The sequence below is a fragment of the Cyprinodon tularosa genome, unplaced genomic scaffold (genome assembly GCF_016077235.1).
Source record: "Cyprinodon tularosa strain WSP-4 unplaced genomic scaffold, ASM1607723v1 ctg185, whole genome shotgun sequence".
Classification (NCBI taxonomy): domain Eukaryota; kingdom Metazoa; phylum Chordata; class Actinopteri; order Cyprinodontiformes; family Cyprinodontidae; genus Cyprinodon; species Cyprinodon tularosa.
Window position 1 is genome coordinate 65,507 of NW_024038643.1, and position 18,876 is coordinate 84,382.

At 40.4% G+C, this 18,876-nt stretch overlaps 1 protein-coding gene across 1 annotated transcript in view; it reads left to right on the plus strand.

Moving 5' to 3' along the window:
• LOC119781915 (inactive ubiquitin carboxyl-terminal hydrolase 54-like) overlaps positions 1 to 18,876 on the plus strand; it is a gene marked incomplete at its 5' end in the record, with an annotated part of 77,228 nt that overhangs the window by 53,754 nt on the left and 4,598 nt on the right. The window contains 2 exons of the mRNA XM_038282558.1: positions 4,137 to 4,284; positions 14,720 to 15,504. Coding sequence (XP_038138486.1) covers positions 4,137 to 4,284; positions 14,720 to 15,504 — 933 coding nt within the window. The remainder of the gene's footprint in view (positions 1 to 4,136; positions 4,285 to 14,719; positions 15,505 to 18,876) is intronic.

Sequence of the window (18,876 nt, forward strand, 5' to 3'; positions counted from 1 at the left end):
TGAAGCCAATAGAACCACATCATCTGCGAATAACAGAGGTGCAATCCTAAAGCCACCAAAACAGATCCCCTCAACACCTTGGCTGCGCCTAGAAATTCTGTCCATAAAAGTTATGAACAGAATCGCTGACAAAGGGCAACCTTGGCGGATTCCAACCCTCACCGGAAACGAGTCCAACTTACTGCTGGCAATGTGGACCAAGCTCTGACACCGGTCATACAGAGACCTAAAAGCCATCATTAAGGGGTCCGGTACTCGATACTCCCGGAGTACCCCCCACAGGACCCCCTGAGGGACACCGTCGAATGCCTTCTCCAGATCCACAAAACACATGTAGATTGGTTGGGCAAACTCTCTTGAACCCTTGAGGATCAGGCTGAGGGTGTAGAGCTGATCCAGTGTTCCACGGCCAAGATTAAAACCATACTGCTCCTCCTGAATACCGAGATTCGATCACCCGATGGACCCTGCTCTTCAGAAGCCTGGAATAGACCTTACCAGGGAGGCTTAAGAGTGTGATTCCTCTGTAGTTGGAACACCCCAATCAGTCAATCCAGGGGAACTGCCCCTGATGTCCACACAATATTGCAGAGCCACGTTAACCAGCACAGCCCCACAACATCCAGAGTCTTAAGGTACTCAGGGCAAATCTCACCTACCCCTGGGGCCTTACCACCGAGGAGCATTTTAACCACCCTAGTGACTTCAGCACCAGAGATGAGATATCCCAACCTGGAGCCCCCAGGCTCTGCTTCCTCAATAGAAGACATGTTGGTGGGATTAAGGAGGTCTTAGAAGTGCTCCGCCCACCGATATATACAACGTCCTGAGTCGAGGTCAGCAGCACACCACCCCCACTCTAAATAGTGTTGGTACTGCACTGCTTCCCCCTCCTAAGATGCCGGATTATGGACCAGAATCGCTTTGAAGCCGTAGGCAAGTCTTTCTCCATGACCTCTCCAAACTCTTCCCACACCCGAGTTGTTGCCTCAGCAACCAGCCGAGCCACCTGCCGTTTTGACTGATGGTACATATCAGCTGCTTCTGGATTCCCACAATCAATAAAATCGATAGGACTCCTTGTTCAGCTTGACAGCTTCCCTCACCGTCGGTGCCCACCAGCGTGTTTGAGGGTTGCCGCCGCGACATGCACCGACAACCTTGCGGCCACAGCTCCGACTAGCCGCCTCAACAATAGAGGCACAGAACAAGGTCCACTCAGACTCAATGTCTGGGAGTTAAAGCTATTTCTCACAGGGGACTTTGCCAGACGTTCCCAGAAAACCCTCACAATATGTTTTGGCCTACTAGGTCTAACTGGCGTCCTCCCCCACCACCGGAGCCAACTCACCACCAGGTAGTGGTCGGAGGAGAGCTCCGCCCCTCTCTCCACCTGGGTGTCCAAGCTGCGGGTCAGATGAAACAACAACAAAGTGGATGATTGAACTACGGCCTAGAGTGTCCAGGTGCCAAGGGCACATATGGATTCCCTTATGCTTGAACCCTTATGCTCTGATATCCAATATCAAACTGCTGATATTCAATAGCCTGTGAATGCTGTGTAATTCAGTTGGTAGTTTCTGTTTTAAGAATTCTTCACAAATCAACATTGCTTAGTTGAGGTCTTGAGTTCTATGATAATTTTTTTGTCACATCCTATTTGTGCCTGTCTGGTTGCACCTAGACATATTAAATGCACACACGCAAACTGAGTTTGTCTCAGCTATGCTAATTCTTGCAGCCTTACAGCAGCAACATTTTTGCAATATTTTAAAATAGGTAAATGTTCTGTATATGGCCTTATTAGGATTTCTAATTTCAATGGCAGGAAATATGCCTTTCTAGGTTTCTTATTTACTCCAGTTGCCTTGATGAATTGCGTCTCGCTTCCATTGATAAAGTCTTCCTAACTATCAGGGTTAACTTGATTCAGAGTTACGTTACCTAACTGAACTAATCTCTTCTGAAATCACAAATTTAGGTTATGCCAGAACTAGGTAGGTCTACTTTCCATCAAGACTACTGTATGTTATCCTTTCTTTGTGAAATGCACCTAGTTCTCTGTACACACACACACACACACACACACACACACACACACACACAAACACACTATAGTACAGACCGCTATGAGGAATGGAAAGGACAAGTTGTGAACAATTGGATGGCATTCCTTTCAGTGTAATTATGTAACAGAATTTGGGTTTAAATATGTTCTTATTGATGACTGAGCCAGACTTCAGTATCAAACATTATGGGATGGCAGAGCAACAGTTAACCCTTTATTATTGCACCTTTAGAAGCAGGGATATTAAAACTCCACAGAAATGTGGATAGGAAGACACCGACCAGTAAACCAGTCATATCCAAACTGAAGTTTCAGTTTTAATTGACTTTGAATTGGTCTAGGGTTTAAATGTAAATTTTCCCTCCAAATGAGAAAGTATGAATAAATAAAGTTTGTTGTTTAATATTTTTAAATTAGGTTTTTTTTATACTGTACAATATATACCATCATTAAGGCATTTCATGTTTGTTTGTAAAGCTTGATTTACGAAGTAGTTTCAAATAGGTGCCGTCTAACTATGTACCTGTTTGTACTTGCTGTATTATGAATCCTTAATAATTAAGCTTGGTTTTATCACTGTGTGTCCAAATAATAATACGTTTGCTAACTATATCCAATGTCAGTGATGTGACACTAGGTTTTTTTTCAGGATTTCAAATACCTGCAGCAAAGTGATATTTTTTTAAATGGAAAAACGGTCTTCTGCATGTTTTATATCCTTGAGGTATTTGTGCTAAAGCGGAGGAGAATAATGTTGCCTCTCTTGTATTTCATGCTTCTGTGAATATTGGCTGAAAAAGTCCCTGATGACGTTAGGCATCTAAATGATAGGCAGCTTTGAGGTGCATTTCTATCTGTTTATTAGCTGACTTTTATATTTTAACAAGATTAGAAAATCTATGCTTTAACAAACCAGGACTGGTTTGTTAAAGCTATGATATATTAGTCCTTAAATCCCTGTCCCTTGAGCCAGGGAAGGGAGTTAAGGACCAGAGTGATATTCCCTATATCTGGTATATGGGTGGTAGGAAATAGGAGTGGCCCAACAATGGAGCTTTGCGGAGCAACAGATTTAATTAAATTTAATGAATAGATTTAATGTAATTACGGTCCAGGTCAACCAGTCGGTATGTTTTAATATCCAATCTCTCAAATGATGTATTCAGGCTCTTTGGATATATGTGAATTTTAACCTCTAGCACTACTGTATCAACTAAGTAACAACAAAAATTTTATAAGACCTACATTAATAAAATGCTGACTAATGCACTTTAAATCCTTGTTTCTTCTTTACATTGATATTTAATGCAAATAGTTTAAAGACAAAGAGTGGCTTCTTGAGTGGTAGAAGGTAATGGTAACATTTTTGTTTTGCTTTTCCATTCTGTCTGATGTTTGTCACTTCAAGTCTCAGCTTTCATTTTCTTTACTTTCATTTCCCCCTTTAATTTGCCAGCTGAAGTAAAAATTATGCTTGGGCAGACGTGTGAAGTCAAAACCGACCTGTAGGCACCTTTATTCTGGGCTCTATCGTGCATTTTAGTGATAAGGTTAACATTAGATCTGGAGAACTCTAATTTTCATTGCTAAAATATATATGTTTTTCACAGTAATATAAAACAAATCAGGGTAACGCAACATTTATGCCTCTTAAGGTTTTTAGGACTCTAATTTTTATTTCATACTTATCCAAAGCATAGATATCACTGAAATGCGACTTAGTTTGGCATCACAATTTCTGGGTTCTGGTTCTGATTTCCCGTCGTAGATATGGAGGCAAACAGTGTGGTGGGTCTGGTTGCTAAACACTTTCATGGCAGGACTGCTTTTATTTTTATTCAAAATATGCCCAGATGGGTTCCCAGTATGGGAGTGCAGCGTGTGTAGGCCCCCAGCACTCCAAAAGACAAACTTTCCTTTTTTCTCTGTCTCAGTTTGTTTCGATTGTTTTTCTCATCCTAAACTTTTACTGTCCTTCTTTCACTTTTTAACATTTTCACAGCCACTCTGTCATTTTATCTCTGTCTTTTCTCCTTTTTATCTCCTGCCCTGTTGTTAACATCCTCAGCTGTGCTAAGACCCCTGCATGAGGCTAACGCTCATAGTGGATTGGCTGTAGCGGCGTGCATGAGGAGCACTGGGGGCCCAATCAAACGCAGGCAGGAACAGGAAATGGAACAGGACGCGGGACGCGCCCATCCACAGGGGCCTCGCAGGTACCATAACTGTCCTTTACCCGCCCATACACTATATGTGTCAGCAGAGGTGCCTGCTTAAAAATCCCGGTGTCTTTAGCTTAAACTGTGCTTAGAACCTCTGCAAAACTCCTCTGTGTATCTGAACCTGGTGTTGGTTGTTCTCTATTACTTCTGGCTGGTTCATGTTTTTGTGACCCCCCCATTTTCTCCATTTGCTTCTGTGTTTAAATGTTGTACTTTATAGAGGGACTTTTTCCCTTTTTGTATTTGTTGCAATGCAGTAAAAGCTTTGCTGCTTTGCTGTGCTTTTCCATTGGGAATAAAAGCGAGAGTCTGTGTTGCTCTCTGTGTCTCTGTGCTTCACTGCTTCATCTGCATTGTTGTTCCTGTTGGCTTTCAGGGCTTCCCTCTGCTCTTTAAGTGCGGCTAACCTGCCTTCTCAACTGTAAAACTGCAGTCTGTCACTTTGTTTCTGTCCTCTTTGACTGCAGTCAAAGATCCTACGGTGCAGTTTGTTTTCTTGCTCTAAGTTACGACTGAGTGTTTTTCACTAATTAAATCTGATCCAATCCTGATATGGTAGTTTGAAAAGTAATCAGATTGGATTTACAGTAGGTATATTAATTGATTATGTATTAAATTAAATGGATTCAAAGTCATGATTATATTTACTAGACACAGATAGCCATGCAAGCATTTTATAGTTTTGACTTATGCCTGCTGTTTTGATCATTTAAATCCAACGATTTTTTTAAAATGTCTTGAAGTTATATTTATTCATATACTATTAAATAAAACCTTAGGTACCCATTATTCAACAAAAGAAAAAAAACAACAGTGGTCAAGAAATAACTTATATCCAACAAAAGTTATAATAGATAAATGAACAAATTAAAGTCAGACAGTGGTTTTATCCATGCTTCAACAGAATTACTTAAAAAAGAAACTGACCTGGACAAAAATGATGGTACCTCTAGAAAAGACAGAAAATAATGTAACTGAAAGAGCATGATAAATTAAGGTGTCTACTACCGTATTTTCACGACTATAAGGCGCACTTAAACGTCTTTTTTTCCCCTCAAAATGTGCAGTGCGCCCTATGGTGCGATGCGCCCTATGTGTGTTGTAACTGCGACTTTTGAGACCACCTCATTGAGGAGATGATGAAAGAGTGGCTGAATGTAAGGAGACCAGGTGTTTTTTTTCCACTCATCACCATCGCTGTTATTATGTAACTCCATGCGTGCCCATCTCACAGCTGATGTGAAAAACATGGGGAAACAAATTAACGCTGTGCTCGCTGTTCAACCGCTCGACATCGGTGTGAACCAGACCCAGCAGGTGCAGCAGAAGCAGCGAGTTTACATGCAAAGGACAGGTGCTGGTCATAAAATTAGATTATCATGTAAAAGTAGATTGATTTCAGTAATTCCATTTAAAAAGTGAAACTTGTATATTATATTCATACATTACATACAAACTCATATATTTCAGATGTTTATTTTGTTTAATTTTGATGATTACAAATGACAACAAATGAAAATCTCAAATTCATCATATCAGAAAATTAGAATATTACTGAAGACCAATAAAAACAAAGGATTTATAGAAATGTTGGCCAACTGAAAAGTATGAACATGAAAAGTATGAGCATGTACAGCACTCAGTATTTAGTTGGGCCTCCTTTGGCCTGTATTACTGCAGCAATGCGGCGTGGCATGGAGTCGATCAGTCTGTGGCACTGCTCAGGTGTTATGATAGCCCAGGTTGCTCTAATAGTGGCTTTTAGCTCTTCTGAATTGTTGGGTCTGGTGTATTGCATCTTCTTCTTCACAATACCCCATAGATTTTCTATGGGGTTAAGGTCAGGAGAGTTTGCTGGCCAATTAAGAACAGGGATACCATGGTCCTTCAACCAGGTACTGGTAGCTTTGGCACTGTGTGCAGGTGCCAAGTCCTGTTGGAAAATGAAATCTGCATCTCCAAAAAGTTGGTCAGCTGCAGGAAGCATGAAGTGCTCTAAAACTTCCTGGTATGTGGCTGCGTTGACCCTGGACCTCAGAAAACACAATGGACCAACACCAGCAGATGACATGGCACCCCAAACCATCACTGACTGTGGAAACTTTACACTGGACTTCAAGCAACGTGGATGAAGTGCCTCTCTTCTTTTCCTCCAGACTCTGGGACCTTGATTTCGAAAGGAAATGCAAAATTTACTTTCATCAGAGAACATGACTTTGGACCACTCACCAGCAGTCCAGTCCTGTTTCTCTTTAGCCCAGGCAAGACGCTTCTGACGCTGTCTGTGGTTCAAGAGTGGCTTGACACAAGGAATGCGACAGCAGAAACCCATGTCTTTCATACGTCTGTGTGTGGTGGTTCTTGAAGCACTCACTCCAGCTGCAGTCCACTCTTTGTGAATCTCCCCCACATTTTTGAATGGGTTTTGTTTCACAATCCTCTCCAGGGTGCGGTTATCTCTCTTGCTTGTACACTTTTTTCGACCACATCTTTTCCTTCCCTTCGCCTCTCTATTAATGTGCTTGGACACTGAGCTCTGTGAACAGCCAGCCTCTTTAGCGATGACCTTTTGTGTCTTGCCCTCCTTGTGCAAGGTGTCGATGGTCGTCTTTTGGACAACTGTCAAGTCAGCAGTCTTCCCCATGATTGTGTAGCCTATAGAACTAGACTGAAAGACCATTTAAAGGCTTTTGCAGGTGGTTTGAGTTAATTAGCTGATTAGAGTGTGGCACCAGGGGCCATCAATTTTGAACCTTTTCACAATATTCTAATTTTCTGATATGATGAATTTGAGATTTTCATTTGTTGTCATTTGTAATCATCAAAATTAAACAAAATAAACATCTGAAATATATGAGTTTGTATGTAATGTATGAATATAATATACAAGTTTCACTTTTTAAATGGAATTACTGAAATCAATCTACTTTTTCATGATATTCTAATTTTATGACCAGCACCTGTAAATGGTTGACGCGCGTATAGGTGCAGCAGAAGCAGCGAGTTTACATGCAAAGTAAATGGTTGACGCGCGTATAGGTGCAGCAAAAGGTCCTGCAGCGCGTTTTGAGCAGCAGGAGCGTTTAAGCATCTGCCAACGCGCTGCTGCTGCTCGAGATGGAAAAATTTAAGTTTTGCTGCTGGACGCGCCGCATCAACCAATCAGAGAAGCTGATCTGGGAGCTGACGGCTGGACAGACACAGCGCTCTGATGACATATGATATTAACGCAAATGGAAAAGGCTGGATGGATGCGGAGATGATGAAAGCGTAGCTGAGGCAGGTGTAGCCTATGTGAGGAGACCAGGTGATTTTTTTCCACGCATCACCATCGCTGCGTGCCCATCTCACAGCCGATGTGAAAAAAAAGGTGAATCAAATGGACGCTGTACTCGCCGTTATCCCGGGGGTCTGACAAAGGAGCTTCAACTGCTCGACATCGGTGTGAAGCGGCCGTTCAAAGTAAGGCTGCGAGCGGCGTGGGAGCGATGGATGGCCGATAGAGACCACGGTTTCAGGATAAGTGGAAGGCAGCGCCGGGCAAGTTACGCCACCGTTTGCGGATGGATTGTAGATGCTTGGACTAACGTGTCTGCTGGCTCTGTTGTTCAAGCTTTTGCAAAAGCCGGCATTATTTCTGAGGAGCTGCGCTGCACGGAAAGTGACTCTGACAGCGAAGAAGGGGAAATTGGCATGTCTGATTTAGCGCAGCTGTTTTATTCAGAAACAGAGGATGATGACTTTGATGGGTTTGATTAATACTTTGTAATAAATACATGAATAAAGCACAATCATACTCAGTTTTGCTCCCGCTCTATTTTTCTACCTGAAAACTTAATTCAACAGCAGCCTCTGGGCGGGTCTCCTCCTCTTCACCGCGGTGGCTGGCAGGTGTTTTTTCATCTAAATAATCTAAATCTTGCAGCTATATTTGCATGATCAGTGGGAATAAAGTAGTTTTAATATGTTTTTAAGTGAGAAAGTCCACCTGAAAACTTAATAATTGCAGTCAGTTCATCCAGATTATCTATTTCTGTTGGAGGCGCTCAGACCCCCACATACCAGCGGTGCGCCGACAGGAGAAATCCTTTCATCAGCAGCCTCTAGGCTGGGCAGCCTCCGGGTTCACGCGGTGGATGGCAGGTGTTTTTCATCGAAATAATTTAAACTGCAGGCACCCATAAAAGCGAACATATTCCGTCGGCAGGTTTCAGGATTTTAAGTTAATTTAGGAGTGATCACAGCGCTGTGTCATCTGCGATGTGTCTGTCTCACGGCCAGCTGCCAGGTTTGATTAATACTTTTTAATAAATACATGAATAAAGCACAGTCATACTCAGTTTTGCCCCCGCTGTATTTTTAAATACGCAGTAGAGGTATTTAAAGGTAGTAGAGGACATGTACCTGTATATAAAAAACGCGCCCTATAGTCCGGTGCGCCTTATGTGTGTGTTAAATACAGAAATGGGACACATAACTGAGACTGCGCCTTTTAGTACGGTGCGCCTTATGGTCGTGAAAATACGGTAATTAGCATCACAGCTGTCTACAATCTTGTAGTCAGTCAATGGGCCTATATATAGAGCTACAGGTAGTCGCTGTGCTGTTTGGGGACCAGAGAATGCAAAGAGTTGTCTGAAAAGGTTAGAAAGAAAATTATAGACCAGTATGTTAAAGATAAAGGCTATAATACCATATCCAAACAACTTTATGTTCTTATTACTACAGCTGCACATATAAATCAGAAATGATGCAGATGTTTTAAGGAGAAAATTGATGACCAATGTAAGAGATGGATGATATAAATGGTAGCAAGGAGCATTAGTGTCAGATCACATCATCCATTGATGTTGAACCTATGTGGACTTAATGGTAGATGACCAAGGAAGACAGTGTTAGTGAAAACGTTTAAAAAGCTAGATTGAAATTGGACAAACTATATTTTGGCAAGCCACAAAGTTTGAGGGACAATGTCCTACAGACAAATCAGACAAAAATTCATCTTTTTGCCAAGGTACAGAAGCTCTGTGTTCACTGATGGAAAAATGAAGCATATCAAGAAAAGAACACTGTCCCTACTGTCCCTACCCTAACTGCTGCGAGGAGCAGAAGTCTCATTAACAGTTATAGGAATCATTTGATTACAGAGATTGCCTCAAAAGGATTTGCAGCAAAATATTAAGTCAAGGGTATCATAATTTTTGTCCAGGACTGATTCATAAGTTAAAAAAAATAATTTTGTTGAAGCATGGTGGGAAAGCAAAGTCTGACTTTCATTTGTTCATTTAATAGAATTTGAATGTATTAAGCCCGGCGTACACTGTGCGATTTTCGGGGCGATTTTCCAGTCAGCCTGATTGTGCATTGTTAGTCGTGTAGTGCATAGGGGGTTACGAGCGGCGATCAGCCTCTCCCAACCACCTCCAGATCAGAAATCGCGACAATCGCGACTATCATGGGCAAATTGCTCAGGGCGCATGCGCAAACAAGGATTCTTCTTTTTATTCTTCCTCTCAGATGTAAACACAGCAGCATGGCAGGGATGCAATGACTGAAATGCAGCTCTGTCGGAAAAATCTTTTTTCTCACACTGTACGACTAAACGCAGGGTTTAGTCGTATAGTGTGAGCAGCAAGTGTGTGCAACGATAAAAAAAAAAATTGCACAGTGTATGCCCAGCTTTATTACTTTTGTCAGATTCAAGTTATTTTTGTGAGAATTGTGGGTTTTTCTTTTATCAAATGAAGGCTACCAACAACTTTGTTCACATGTGTTTCTCTTCAGGTCATCTTTAGATTGTTCAAACATTTTCTTTAGACATTGGCTTCTTTTCTTCACCAGCCACAAGTAGTCCATGTTAACTGAACCATAGTTGATTTCCCCTTTGGTCAGGACCAAACAACCAGACCAGTGTTGGTTCTGAAATGTGCAAATTGTAGCTCCTACTTCGTGTTCCTAGCGCCTCTTCCTTCACCTTTTATTTGATAACAAAAATAACATTTCAGACTGCTGTGCTGAATCTGTGCATCTCTCAGCCTTAACATATGGATGATGTAATTCAATAACAGTACCACAGCCTTCCAAAAAGGAACAACAAAAAATGGACAAATCTAGCATGCAAAGAACTTGCAAAGAAATTACGTTATTTTAGTTCAGCTCTGCGAGGTGGGCTGTGCTTATAAGTTATGTCTCGCAAAGGATTCTTGGAGATGTTATAACTCCTAAGCATTGGACGGGAATGTTGGTAGTTTCCTATGCTAAATGAACTATAAATAGGAAGCTTCCTCTGCCTACCTTCCTTCTTACTGCCAGCACTACTGTGATAGCACTTATCATCTGAACTACTGACACACAGTCGTTCAAGTGTCCTTACAGATTTGTCTGACTTGGATATATGTGAGGCCACTTTTTGAGGTGGTCTTGGTTCACTTCCAAATGGATTTTGGTGTGTATTACCTCAGGGATGGATACAAACCAACCTCGGTCCAGCCCCAATGCAGCAAGCATACACCGCCGTGGACTTAGCAAGCAACTGTAGCAGTAAATGTAGTATTGAAATAGTACCTTCCCCACTGTCTGTCGCTTAGCAACACTGCTCCCAGCAAGCAGTCAATCTCCCTCGGCTTAAAGGATGCATTCCCCGGCACCATCACAAAATTTATACTGAAAGTTTCAAAATCTACTTTCAATGAGCGGTTTTTCACCCTCTTCAATGATTTTGCAGCTGTAATAAGAGCATAGATTTATAGATCACTTAGAGGGAACTATAATTTGATGGAAAATCAGACCAACCAAAAACATACAGTCTGTTTCATGTCTGGACAAAACAAGGAGACCAATAAAATTTTCTGGTGTAAATACACCCAGAGTAATGTTACAGTATGTAGTTAGTTTTTTTTTTTAGTTTTTTTTTAAGACCCAAACTTTGTCAATATTAATTGAAACAATGACTGCAGATGTTTATTTTATCCTAGGAATAATGTAATATATGGGGGATTTAATAATTATTTTTCTTTGCCTTCGGGTTTTGAGCAATTATTGTTTATCAAAGTAGCAGATGGAAATTATTTTGTTAGCGATTAGCCTTATTAAAGTTGCTACCTCTACAGAAAGAGAAATCCTCTGTATCTTATAGAAGATAGAGCCTTACGTTAATTTAGAATTTCTCAAACATTGTGAAAATTTCCAATTCAGGCACCTTCCAGTACAAAGATTAAAGGTTCAAAATGAAAAATCAGTAGATACTGATACTCCTTTTAGCCTTCCTGTTATGTGCTGAAAATGTTGCTCTCTCTTGCTCTTTCTCTTGCTCATAAATTGGTAGCATTTAGTAGTAGATTTTGATTTTGAAAAGGTCAAAGTGATTGTTGAAGGTTAGTCAAGCACAAATGGTTCCGTGCATTTTTGATAGAAGATACTTGAAGATCTGTCACATTATACATGATAAAACAGAAAAGTACCCAAAAAGGTGTTTGGAATATTTGGGAGTTCTTCTTAACTGTGTTGTCAAAAGGTCCTATATAGTTCCTGTTTCTTTGCTAAGACTCAAGCTATGGATAAGTATGATTTAAATATTAGGAGACATGTCAGGTCACCATATCTATTTCATCATCATTTGTTTAATTTGTTTAATCTTCATTTTTTATTTTATTTTTTAAATTGATAAACCCCACAATACATTGTTATGGACAGATAGGATAACCAGGTCCAAAATGTACAAAACAAAAAACAAAAAACAAAACAGCCAAAGTCTATTAAATATCTCTACAGCAACTGTTATTAAGACAAGTGTATGTGTGTTTTGAAGGGATATTATGGAGATTTGTTGCTAGGAAGATAATGTTGCAAGGATTTTCTGTACCCCATAACCAAGATAAGTTTAATCTCAGATACATTGATAATATTTTAGGTGATAGTGTTGGTCATTTTGATTTAGATAAATCTGTAAACCTTTACATCTGAGTGTGTATGTGCTGACATTAAACTTTGCCTCTACTTACTTGTTTAGGTGCTATTTTGAAGCTAATTGAACCATGGTGCAGTGCTACAATAATAGTTTCCCTAAGGGTGGTCATGAAAATGTATAAGGCATCTCCCTTTGCCCTGAGCCAAATTAACTTTCTGTAATCACATAGGTGGAAATAAAGTCTGGATGTGCTAACTTGTTAATATTGATTTTAGTCTGCATTTCATTACAGCTCTGTTTAAACCGAAGAGAAACTTTCAAAAAAAAAAAAAAAAGCGAAGAGGTCTGTTACCGATGGAACTGGAGGAAAAGGAGTAGGTGGAAGTAAAGCTCTCAGCACTCAGCCTTTTTTATTACCTTCCTCCTCTCCTCTATTGATCAACATAAGCCTCTGATTTATAGCTTGCTGCTGCTGAGCCTACTTGGTAATTACAAAGGCTTGAAAAGGGACAGGAGAGCTAATGTGGGGAATGGGGGTGGGCGCTCACACATATGTGGACACAGTAGACACATTTACGGACTTGCTTTTAACACAAACTCTGTGTAAGAAAAGTTTCACTGCAAACAAGATTCACTGATTCAACCTGAAGTCCTAAGTAAAATCATTTACTGGGTCAGAACACGGAGCTAAAACTCTTTCAAAAGTATTTACTTGATCTTCAGTTGCTTTTTAACCCATTTCAGCCCAGCAGCTAGATGACGCTTTCAGAGGAATGTTTTATGTTAGTCATTAAGTCACTTAGTGAGAGGGATCATAAAAATCCAATGATTTGGTGGCATCACTTGGTGGTTTGTTTTCTGAAGAACCGAAGATATAGTCATAGCTGATATGGTTTCACCATAACCACTGTTCAAGCAGTTTCAGCAAAAAAAAAAAGGTTGAGTCGCGAAGGCTGTTTGTCTGTTTTAGAGACTGCTTTTTTTATCCGGGAAAAGTTGCATCACAATCACTGCCGGTCACTACTTCACCAGTTGGTGAATTAAAGACTCTGTTTTCACACAGCAATCGTACTGTTAGTCACAGTAAAGGATGAGGTCATAGCTGCAGTATGTCAAGGAGCGAAACAGGACTAAGTACTGAAAAAGAGCCCCAACTCTATCATCTATAATCAGAGGTATTGATGGCAGCAGCCCAACTTAATACTGCATTTTTCTCCATGATGGCCACCCACTCAAATAGGATGTCAGATGAAGTTACTATAGGGCAGACAAATTATATAGAAACTATAGTTAGCGGTTGAACTAACAAACTAAAGCACAGCAGATTAGTACCGATTATCGCTAAAAATCGACCAGTTTTGGAACATTTCTTACCATTGCCTTTTTACCGTATGTCAAATTTCAGAATGAAACCCCTCATTTAGAATAGAGCAGAATAGAATAGAATAGAAAATCCTTTTATTGTCCCACAATGGGGAAGTTATGTTACAGCAGTAAATCAGTTACTAATTATTTGTATGTGCAATTCTAGCCTTTAAACACAACTTCAGCAGGCTTTTATAATTATTAAATTACTTTACAAAATAAACACCTTCACATTTGGTTTAGCAGATCATTGCAGCATATATTTTGCAGATAGTTTTATATCTAAGGGAAACATATCACAGGACATTACAACTTTTTTTTCTTTTTTATGTGTTTTGTACTATACGCACTCTTTTTATATTGTCTGTCATATTTCTATATTTAATTGCATCTAGATTTAACTCCTCTACAAAAGCTACTGGAGCCAAAATTTTCCTGAAGGAGTAATCGCAAGAGATAAAAATAAAAGCATCACTATTTTACATGTACCCTATAACAAAATATGTCCGGTTGGTTTTAATTCTTCTTTGTACAGATGTTTGACAAAAATGTCAAGCCTGATGAAATGTTTTAACATGTCTTGATGAACTCTGAATCCCTCATTAAGGCACACACCTAAATATGTAGCAGAGACTCTGACACAGTTTGCTCTAATTATGTTCGTAAAACGTATTACCCTCTTATTAAACCTGAAGCAAGCTCATCTACAGGACGGTTTCTGGCCAAGCCTTGCTAGCCTTTGATAGATACTACAAGATTGTCGGGCTGCTTGAAAGCAATAAAGGAAAGATAATCAATACAGTAATATACAGTAGTGTTTCTGTGTCATGACATTTTGAAACAACAGAAGCCTTGTTAATCTTTGTGTTGATATATGTACATCCCTGCTTTAAGACCTTTAATGAAATAAGATCCTCTGGTGTTAGGGATGCTCTGATATGTCAGCTTATGCTTTATAAACAGCATGGCTCATTGCAGAAGGCTGCATCATCACCACGTGTTTGTTCTCTAAGTGTGCGTATGTGCTTGTTTACCGTGCTGCTGTGACCTTCCCTCAATGCAGTAACTCACCTGACGTCAAATCTGTTTAGTTTTTCTGTTGTTTTTTTTTTGTGCTGGTCGACTGACCCAACCCCTCCTCTGTCTATTATCCACCAGTGAACAACCTGGCTCGGTCCAAGTACTGCTGACGCCCAATCAGGAAGAGGAAGAAGACGAGTCGACGACCAACCGACACGCTGCTCAGGGTCAAAGCCCACCCCCACCTCCTCCACCTTACCACCCCTCTCTCCCTCGACCAACGCTCACCCTTAGTATTAGTCACCCCTGCAGCCCGTCCAGTCAAAGGGAGGAGGAGGAGAAACGAGATGAGGAGTGTGAGGATGGAAGCGAGGGGATGGGGGTAAGGCTATGTGAGTTACTGCAGGCTGGGGGTGTGAGTGTCAGACCTCTAGGCAAGCACTTAGCCATCTCTCTACCCTCACTTCCTCTTCGTCTCTGGGATACACACACCTCACACTCTGCGCACAACCCGCCACCGCCCTGTTCTCCTCCCCCATCAACCCCTCCAGAATATTACGGGCAAAGGAAACACCTCACGCCGCTCTGGCAGCCGCCACGACCACATTCTCCCGATAATAGGTCTCCCCATTGGCAACAGCACGCAGTCCTTGCAGACGGAAGCACCCGTCACTGGTCCTCTTGGAGTCTGGACTGCCCGGATGCTGTGGTAACGCCATATGACACACCCCCGGACCGCTGCTTTCCCATCAGACCACAGAATCTCGGTCAGAGCTGCAGCTACAGTTCTCAGTCTTCTCCAGGGCACTACAGCTCCCAGCATACCCCGGTGCAGCAGGGTGATGTCTGCTGTGAACGTGAAGAGACTGAGCTGTCCGAGCTGGACTCCCTTTATCAGGCCAGTCTGCAGGCTGGGAGAACAGGTACAAAAAACACACACACAAATTTCCTAGGATAGACCTAAAATATTTTCATCACTCATTGCTCCATCCTCTTGGTGTAATTTACCGTAAATGCCATTTGGACATCAGACAGCATGATGCTGCCACCACCATGCCTGCAAGTTGGTAGAATCTTCTTAGATGTAAAAGCCCCTTCAGATATGCTTTTTGTTAGAGCGATATGGTCAAACCTTTTATCACAATGTATATTTTAATCTTGGTCGATATGATGTATTTACAATATTAAGATAAAAAAAAAAAGTAATTAATGATTGCCAAGAATGTCAGCAACAGAATTCTGTACAAAGTTACAACAAATATTTTACAAGGTTTATAAAACTCCTGTGAAATATTCCCTTTAAAAATACAAAACGCATTAAAATACATTAAACCTAGAATGTCAGTCAGTGTCAAAAATTGTAATGTACGTTAATATATCTTTAATGTGTTTTAAAGTCATATTATTAAATAGAATTATATTGCTATTAATATATTTAGAATTAATTATTTTTAAGCCCGGGTTTCTATCCTATGACTGAATAGCTTCATTTTTCTCTTGCCTGACTGTCAGATTTTTCTCCTGAAGGACTTTGCCTCTCCATGTAGACGGCTACAAATCTCAGCTAAGTTTGAAGCTTGTTCTTTTGGATCTAAGGGGTTCTCTCTTGGTCATCACTCTCTCATTTTGCTGTAATCAGTGACTCTGTTGTTCAAGTTTTATACAGTTTATGATGTAGAACTTCAGATAGTTTCTAAACAACCCGTTTATTTTCCTTTTTTGGAGGTAAAGGTCTCGGTTATATGATTCATAGTTCTGCTAGTTTTTGAAAAAAATAAAAATAACAAAAGAATGACTCGGACTTGAAGGAATATAAAAGATTTCTGGACAAAAATTATTATAAAAACAAACACTTTACTTAATGACTACGATATCTACCAAGAGAGATAGTCGAATACAGAGCAAGGATTACACAAAGACCTTGCTGATGACAACAGAAAGTCTATAGTGTTGCTTGCCTGGAGATGTTTTTCTAAATTTGAGCGGGGTTGTAGGTATATTTGGGGGTTCCTACTTTGTTTTGAAGAATTATTCACAAGAAACATTTATGAAAATTCACCTTAAGGCCCTTACTTTTTTAAATGTTACAAAAGTTGTAAGTTTTAACAACTTAATGTTTCTCCATTAAAAAATAAAAATGCGTCCTTTAGTACCCGAAATTAAAATAACATTGATGGCAATCGACTTTTGCTCGACTTTGTCCTGACTTTGTCCCTCATTACATTTATTACTTTTTTTTTTTCAAATATCTCTTCCACAGACAGAAAAATATAATGTAGTATATTGAGCTGATGGGCTCTCTGTAGTTTGCCTAACTACTATGGCCTAGTATTGTGCTAGTACAGCCTGCTGAAAGAGCAAGTGACATGGAAATGGAACCAACAGTTAGCGAGGAATAATGGAATCCTCCACACGACCGGTGCCCCGAGGCACCAGGTCACAAACAGCTTAGCCGAGAGATACGTCTCATCGTTCAAGGCTGGCATGAAAAAGCTGGAGAGAGAAGATTTGAGCATTGAAAACAAAGTCTCTCATTTCCTGCTATGGTATCGCACAACTCCCAACAGGAGTCAGGGCCTGTGTCCTACAAGGTCCGCAGGGAAATGACAGATCAGGATACTAACCCTACGGAGACCAGCTGAGACCCCACCATTCTGCGGGGCTTCCAGATCTGCAACATGAGGAAGTAGCTGAGGAGACGGGGCCGATGGAGAGCAGTTTTAGAACATCCCCAATACCTAAACTGTCAGAGCTAGCTGAGACGCCTGGTCCTGTTGCGGTGACCCTAAAGTGCTCCCAGCGTACCCCAAAAGTGCCTCCACATTACCAGGACTGACTGTAGTGATAAGAGACTGAATGCTGATGTTTAGTTTAAGTTACAGTTTTGCATTCAGTTTATTCAGTTAAGCATTCAGTTAACTTTATTATGCAGTATAGGAAATATTGATATTTATTATCTTAATGCCAAGTAATGATGTATTTTATGTTAAGGTTTTTGGCTAGTAAAGTAATGCTCCAAGTTAACCTTTAAGTAAATGAGGGACATACTGTATATTTAATATGATTTGGAATGTCTAAATCTTTCTAAGTTACCTTTAAAGGGGGAGGTGATGTGGTATATGGCTCTCTGTAGTTTTCCTATGTTGTATGTGATATGCCTTGATGGATTCACCAGAACACGAGCCACAGTTGGCATGTTGTAGTAATGTTTATCAAGTACTTCAGTAAATGTGGTTAAATGTTTTCAAGCGTCTCATCATTAATACATCACTACAAACCTCTAAATTATGAAATATGTCTTCAAAAAAGCCATATTTTTGACTGGCCACCTTGAACAGAGCGTACCTCAGCACAGCATACCTAGATGGTGGTCATTTTGGTAATGAATGGCTTTGGTAAACTGTGAACTATGGTAAACATATTGGACAAACTTCTTCAAATGTGTGCAAAAAGAATAAGGTGGTGACTCCTGCCCTGAAGGACACAATCTGGCTGTCCAGTCATGCACAGCATACTCATCTGTGAACACATTTCGGAGGGAAACTATTAAAATAATTCCACTTACCTCAAACTTCACCATGAAATATAAAGACCTAAACATTGTCTTTGCTCAGCTTTTATTATTTATCCTTTTAGGAAACCTGCTCCAGCAACACAAAGCTTTTTTCAGTTAAACAATCAGACATTGGTCCATTTCCAACGTGTCTCTGGCCTCTTTTTATGGATGTATGACCAACAGAAGTTTGTATTAGGGAAAATTTCATTGATTGGTATTTTATTAGAATAAAACCTGGATTTTATTACAGTGCTGAATAAACCTAGTGGTTCTTTAGGAGTGAAGGGTTTTTTAAATGGGGTGTATTTGACATCATTAAAGTCACAACATTTCACCCTATTAGAAACATATGTAAAGTGATTCTCAAAGTAACCCGGGAATGGTCCAAAAAACAGAAACACATGCTTTATTGTATATGATTGATGAAGCATAAATTATCTAAAAACATTTAAAAGTGCACCTTAGGAGGGCACCCCTAGGGTCCCCGTCCGTTGGAGTTCCCTGACCAGCCCCAGAGCTCCCGGGTCTGTTCGGTGCCCGGTGTGTTTCGACTACGTGCTGCACTGTAGTCGACCAAAATCATGGATGATTTTGAAATTCCCTACTTTTTAGGTATGAAAAGTAGGACATGTCTGGGAAACGAGGACGTCTGTTCACCCTAGCACCCCTCATATTAGAGGGTCACTAAGTAGACTAGTAAAGAATAGAAGAAATCTGCAGAAAACATGTTCTGATTCTA